The 7,221-nt window shown below is 52.4% G+C and overlaps 1 protein-coding gene across 1 annotated transcript in view; it reads right to left on the minus strand.

Annotated features, from left to right (window-relative positions):
- PDE4A (phosphodiesterase 4A, cAMP-specific) overlaps positions 1-7,209 on the minus strand; it is a 34,895-nt gene extending 27,686 nt beyond the window's left edge. Inside the window, exon 1 of the mRNA XM_004688739.2 lies at positions 6,709-7,209. Within this exon, the coding sequence (XP_004688796.1) occupies positions 6,709-7,016 (308 nt within the window). The 5' untranslated portion in view covers positions 7,017-7,209. The remainder of the gene's footprint in view (positions 1-6,708) is intronic.
- Positions 7,210-7,221: the final 12 nt, after the last annotated feature.

Consider the following 7,221-nt stretch of genomic DNA (forward strand, 5'->3'; position numbering starts at 1 on the left):
TGGCGCTGGGGCCGCCCCAGGGGCGGGGCGGGCCTAGGGTGCCCACGAGGCAGCCGCATGGACACTAGAGACCCCAGCCTCCCCCCCCACACACACTTTCCCGCAGTCTCTCAGGCTTCCTCACAATAAGTGGAAGGGTCTCTACCAACACCTAGGACTCTCACAAACCTCTTGTGGTGTTGGGAGACCTCAGGGATATCCCCCAAATCTCTCAGAGGAGCCCACAATCTCAGTGTATTCCCATTGCTCCAGAGCTATTCCACACTCTAAGGGTGCTCCCAATCTCTGAACTCCTCCCAAAACCCAGAGGTACTGAGCAGCTCCCACAGTCATGAAGATACTTTGTAGTTCCCCAGATATCTTAGTAGTGTCCTCGTTGTTACTAAGATAGCTTCACACACACACACACACACACACACACACACACACACACACACACACAAAGATAGCTTCACAAACCTAACGGATACCCCAGGAATCCCAGGGTGTACTAACAAATGCAAGTGGTGCTGAGAATCCATTTGAAATTCTTCAGGTCCCAGGACCACCACCAGGGTTCCTAAGATGTCCCTAATATGCCCTAGAGTAACTCCACCTCAAGCAGAGATCTTCAGAATCCCCCCCAAAGACAGAGCCATTCCCCAAAACCACTAAGAGTACCCCAAAGCCCTAAGGTCCCTTAGAGACACTAGAAATGCTTCCGCAGTCTCTTGGAAATCTCTCAATCCCTGAAATATTCCCCATAGCATCCCTGAGATGTCCCCACAAATACAGAAACCTCAATATAACCTCAGGGGTGTTTTTAGATTCAGAGGTACATGGAGACGCATCCTAAATCCTGGAGCAACTCCACAGTCCCCTAAGACAGTACCATAGCCCTAGGCTAGCTCCAGCATCCAAAAGCTAGTCCTTGGGGACACCCCCAGAACACTCCCACAGCTTCTGAGATGTGCCTCACAACTTATAAACACCCCGAGAAGCTCCAACTGTGCTCACAGCCTCTAAATTTAAGAAGTGGGAAAAGCTTGTTTTACCTAAGAAAAGTGAGACAAATCTCTAGTTTAGGGCCCTGCCTCTATAAAATCCCTTCCAATGTCATGGGACTCAAAGTTAGATAGCTTGGGTTGAGTCTGACATCTAACACTTCTTAGTCATTTGACCTTGGGTCAGTCACTGCATTTCACTGAGTTTCAGTTCATTTCACTCAGTTTTCCCAACTGTCAAATGGGTACAACACTACTAACCAAAAGACACATAAAAGGCTTAGAAAAGTGTCAGATATAGTAAGCACTCATTGAATGTTAGTTATTATTATTATTGATAAAACATTTATGAGTTTTTAACATGCAAGTCACTGTACCAAGAGTGGATAAAGATGCTGCTGCTGTTGATGATGATGGCAGCTAACCATTAGAATGTTTGCTATGCACTCCACTGTCTCTAGTAATGATTTCATTTATTCCTCATCAAACACCCACAAGATATTGTCTCCACTTGACATACAGGAAAACTGAGTCTTGGAGAAAAACAACTAGCTCAAGGTCACACAACCAATGAGTAGCTAACCCAGGCTCATTATCACCTCCCCAAGAAATAGCTTTTTCAAGTACTTTCTCCCCACCTCCTCCACAAAATGTGAAGACTGCAGACATACTATACATCTGTTTTTGTACTGTGTGTATACAGGGATTTATACAAATCAAGGTAATCCTCACACACCTGCGCCAAGAGCCAATGTTCACCACATAGGGATGTATCACTTCATTGGGAACATGGGGTGTCCCAATTTTGGCATTACTGATATTGGGGGCTAGATAATCCTTTGTCCTAGGTGGCAGTCCTAGATAACAGCAATTGCAGAAGACCTGGCCTCTAGCCACTAGATACCAGTAGCATGACAGGGCAACTCTCTCCTGACAACTAAATGTCTTCAGTCACTGCCACATGCCCCTGATGGGATGGAGGCAGACAGGAAAGAGTCCCCAGGTGAGGACTTCTGCTCTAAACCCACTAGTATCCTTGCACAAGCCACCAGCACCCCATGGTCCAAACATGAAGGACATTCAGGTTTACCTATGCTCAGCCTTCCTTGCATTATTCCTCAGACTCCTCAGAATAAGACTTTGAAAACAGCTTTCTCTCTGGCCCATTTCAGAGATGGGGAAGTTGAGGCCCAGAAAGGGGAAGGGACTTGGTCAGGGTCATCCAGCTCAAAAGGAGCAGAGCTGGATTATGAGGGCAGTTGTCTGGCTCTAGAGACTGAGATTTAGCCACTAGGCTACACAAGTTTAGTTACCTTCCAGCCCAGCAACCTTCCTCTCGTCTTAGAAGTCATATGTAAACTGAGGCCTTAATGCTGACCATGACCTATAGGACCTATGAGGCCTGTGAGGACCTATAGGAACAGCCTGTTACGGCCAGCCCTGCTTCGTTTCCTGCCATTCACCCCTTGCTCACTCTGCTCCTGTCACACTTGCCTCTCCACTTTTCCTCAAGCATACTGGACACACTCTGACCACAGGACTTTCGCACAGCCTATTCCATCTGCACACACACCCTCAGACAGCTACAAAACCTCCTTTCTTGCTTCACTTGGGTCTCTGCTCAGATGTCACCTTCTCAGAGAGGGCTTCCCTGACACCAGATTCTCTGTTCTTTATATCCCATGTGTCCCATCTGGAATCACCACACACTCATCCACTAGTCTGGGACCTCCAGGATGGTGAGGACTGGTCTATCTCATTCTAAACCAGAGCCCTGATCAATGTTTGTGGAACCAATGGCCCTGTTATAGACAGGGAAACTGAGGATAAGAAGTGAAATTCATTCTCAAGGTCACATAGTAAATGAAGGGCAAAGGCTGGATTTGAGCTCTCAGGAGTGAAAATGGTGGGCTCAGAGGTACTGCTCCAAAAGCAGAAAACACCCAACTTCTGTCCTCACCTGCCATTCTGCAGGTCCACCAGACCCAAAGTCCTAATTTTGTGCAGTTTCCGGGGGCTTACAATCAATCTGTTATTGATAAAAGAGGGCATACTGCGCAGCCTGGCAGGGTTTGAGTTTTGGGGGAGGCCCTCTTTTTCTCTGCTGAGGTAATTTTGAGGAAGTGCATATCTCTAAACACTAGCTCTGGGCGGCCCAGCACCACCAGCAGCTTTACCACAGAGTTGGGGTGATTTGTACTTATTCAGCCTGGATTACCAAGAAGAAAGTGAGGTGCAAGGAAAAGATGGCTGGCCACAGGTCACACAGCCAGAGAGCTGGCTGGGCTACAATCTGAATCTCCCCCACAGGTCTGAGTAAATCTGGCATCCAACCCCAGTGCTGACCTTCCTCACTGTGTGACCTTGGACAAGTCAACTATCTCCGTTTCCTCGGCAGGAATAGAAAGTGGAAAGTCAGAGACGCTGGGTGTTAAAAGGCAGCTTGATGTTGGGAAGCTCTGTCTTGCTGGGCATCGGCATGGGCAAAAGAGCGGAGGCAAGCCGGGAAATCTGCGTCCGCAACTTTGACGCCAAGTTCCTCTCCCTCCACCCAGCGGCCGTCTCCACCGCTCGACCGACCCGGGGTGGAGGATGGGGGTAGTAGCAACCTGGTCCCGGCCCAGGGAGGGCGGGGGCCTCACCCTCAGCCTGCGGTCGGCCGGCCCGGCGCCCGCTCTCCGGAGCGCTCAATAAGCATGAAATAATAATACCGGGCGCCGCGGCAGTGGCGGCGGCAGCGACTTTGGCTTGGGGACTAGAATCCCAGCAGGAGGTCGGGACTCAGCGCGCACTCCACGGTTGCCTTTCTAGTCACCCAGCAGAGGGCGTGTGGAACCAGGGGCGCGCACTGAGACTCGCTTCCAAGCACACCCAGGATAAGAGAGCGCAAGAGACATCCGGAGGTGAGGACCCAAGTAGAGACCAGACCACCCACCAGGGAGAGACCCCCACTTTCTCTCTCCTGGGGCCATGCAGTGAAAAGTTTGGGGAACCAAACGGAGAGGGATTGATACACTGCCCACCCCCAATTCAGGTAAGCTCCCCAACTCACACCAGAGTCCTTTTTACATTCCACTTTGTGGCTCTGTCTTAGAGGTGCTATGACTCAGCCCTGCCAGGCATCAGAAGCACCAGCTCGTGCATTCCTAGGTCTTCAGGGCTGTGAGTCCTATTTTGGATGGGAGCAGTACCCTCTTTCTTGAGGTTCTTGTGACTTGAGTCTGGAGGGTTCTCTGGATCCCCTTTTTGGTTGCTGGATGAACTCCAACATAGGGGAGCACTGGAATGCACCATGTGCACACTAGTAGAAGTGCCAGTTGGGGGAACAGAGCTGGCAGAATGCTCATTCTAAGGAGCAAGGTCCCCACGGAGGCATCTCATTTCCCTCTTCCTCCTTCTTCCTGGGGGTTGGAGAGGGACACTGGCACTAACACCACAGCCACAGGAGGCTACACTGGCCCACAGTGAAACAGAAACTTGAGTCCTTGCGAAGATGTGGCTGAACTTCCTGTTTTCTCTTCCTACCCAGGAGCTCCTCTCCCTAGTCTGGGCCCTCAGTGATATAGCTAGTGAGCTCTCACTGTATTAAGTCCTTACACACACTCCCAATCTTACGAAGCTCTCAAAGACCCCACAGGGCAGTCCCAACAACAGTCTCACTTCACAGATGGGTAAATGGACGCTCAGAGGGGTTAAGACACATGTGTAAGGACACCCCGGCATCAGACAGAGTCCTGGGTTGGAATCTCAGCTTTGCCATTTCTTGGTTGTGTGAGCTTGGGCAAGAAGGGAGTTTGCCACTGTGGACCTCAACATTTTTATCTGTCCAAAGAAATACCTTATGGGACACTGGAGATGAGGATGTATGGAAAGATCCTCAGCCTAGAGTCCATGATGAGCCCCTATAAGATAGATACCACTAAAATAACAATAATGACAACCACTCGGCCACTGTCTCCCAAAACACAGAGCCTCAGGTAGGTGGATTCGTTGGGGGCCCTAAAAGGGAATAAGATCCATTTTCTACTGTACCCCACCCCCATCTCAGTCTCTCAGGACAGTGACTTGAGCTAGTTTGGCAAGCTGCCCCAGGTCTTGGCATTTCCTGTTGATTCCAGCTTTGTTTTCCTTTAGCTTCTCTCCAATTCCCTTTGGGAAATAGTAGAGTGTGTATGCTGAGCTCATGACACTAGCTTCCTGGTGGAGGAAGGGGTACTAAGGCTGGCTGTACCCTAAACTGAGGTGAAGGTGGTCTGGGCGGCTATTGTGTCTGCTCTGCTTGAAGTGCCAGAGACCTAGAATGGAAAGGTGACAGCCTACTGTGACCTTAAGGCTCCCAAGAGGCTCTCTTGGGGACTCCAGGAGAGGCTGGAATCCAATTATCTTAGTGATGTCCCAAGCACAGGGGCACCCATGGGTGTAAGGCAAAGCACACAGTCAAAACTGTCACATATCACCAGAGTACACCTAGTCAGGCCCTTGAGCACCATGGGAACGCCAGGTGGTTAGAAGAAAGCATACCGGGCTGGCAGAAGCACATCTTAAAAGTCACAGCATTAACTCTGGGACACAAGGCACACAGGCAGCTGAGAGCATGTCATAGGGTCTCAGTCAGTGTCCTAAGGAGCACATTTCTGTAGACACAATCACACTGTGCTCAGGAGTGTACACATCACAGTGCAACAATCACTGCATGCATGCCAAGAATGCACACTGTCACAGTCGCTGTTCTAGGAACACAAGGAGTTTACCCTGCCATAATCACTGTTCTTGGAACACACCCAGTCACTGTCACAATCAAGCACACATAGTAACACAAGCACAATGTCCTGACAGAAAGCCCTAGTGTCACAGTCACAGCATTTCAGGAGCAAACACAGTAGTAATGCCACAGCCACTGTTCTGGGAGCATACAGTCACCACATCACAACTACACTGTTCTGGGCACACACAGTCCTACTGTCACAATCAGGTCCCCTGAAATCAACAGAGAGTAGAGTACATAAGCAAGGCACAGCTGAAGTGAATTCAGGTCCAGAAGATATCCCAGTGGCCTGACACCATCCCAGTGGCCTGATACACTGAAGACTGTCACCTCAGAAGAGCAGGGACTCCCTCACCTTGCACTGGGATTGGCACATCTCTCTCTCCCGGCAACGACTAAACCCCTAACACTCCTACCCAGAGTGGGGGACTCCAATCCAAAACAAAAGCCCCTAACACAGTGTTCCTCCAAGAGCTCCCTCTGGATTTCTGACAACAGCTGCTGCAGGAGGAGTCCTCCAACCCCTAGAAAGACCAGAGAACCACAAAACAATGTGATCCCAGCAGATGGCCCCCTAGACATTCCCAAACACAGTGAATCTAGCCCCCAGTACAATGCTACCAGCAAAGTCCCCTAAGTGAAACCCAGCTTAGCCATTGTCCTACCCTGCCACCAACTAAGGATATATACCCCGACGCTGCAGCCCTCAACCCAATCTACACACGCACCATGGCGCCCCCTAAATTGACCCAAGAATCAGCTCCAGTAGGAAGCTTCTGGTACTGTGCACCGCAAGCAGCCCGTCCCGGACGCCCCCGCGGTCGAATTCCCCCCAACCCCCACCCCCGCCAGTCACACTGACCCCACCCGCATCACAGCGCCCCCTGCAGTTAGCAGGGCGAGTGGCATCCTCCCAGCGCGCCTATCCTCTCCGCGCGCGTCCACCGCCAGCAGTCTTACCGCCTGCAGCTGCCTCCGCCCGCGCCGCCGCTGCCATGGAAGGACGAGGGCCAAGACATGCGGGACGTGCGCAGGCCAGGCCGGTCGCCGGTGTCCACGGCATCGGCGCGCTCTATGGGCCGGTGTGGCGACCGCTCGGGTTCGGCGCGCTCCGCGCTGTCCGAGTAGCCGCGCTGCTGGATACGGATAGGGGTCCGCGGCTGCCGCCACAGGTGCTGGGGTGGCGGCTTCAGTGTGGCCTGACCCTCCCGGGGCCCGGGCAGAGACAGAGATAGGCTCCTCTCCGAGGGGAAGGCCGGGGGCTCCATGACGCCGGCCCCCACCAGAGCCCAGGGAGACCCCGGCCTCTCCAAGCTGCACCCCGCTCAGCGGTGAGCCAGCCGACGCGCCCCAGTCCCCGCAGGCGCGCCGGGCCTCGGTGGGGCCATTGCGTCCCGGGGACAGACCCGGGGGCGCTACCGGCCGATCGCCCCCGGGCCGAGCGCCGAGGCTTCCTGCCGGCGCCTGGCTCTC

The sequence above is a fragment of the Condylura cristata genome, unplaced genomic scaffold (genome assembly GCF_000260355.1).
Source record: "Condylura cristata isolate star-nosed mole 26May11 unplaced genomic scaffold, ConCri1.0 scaffold00025, whole genome shotgun sequence".
Classification (NCBI taxonomy): domain Eukaryota; kingdom Metazoa; phylum Chordata; class Mammalia; order Eulipotyphla; family Talpidae; genus Condylura; species Condylura cristata.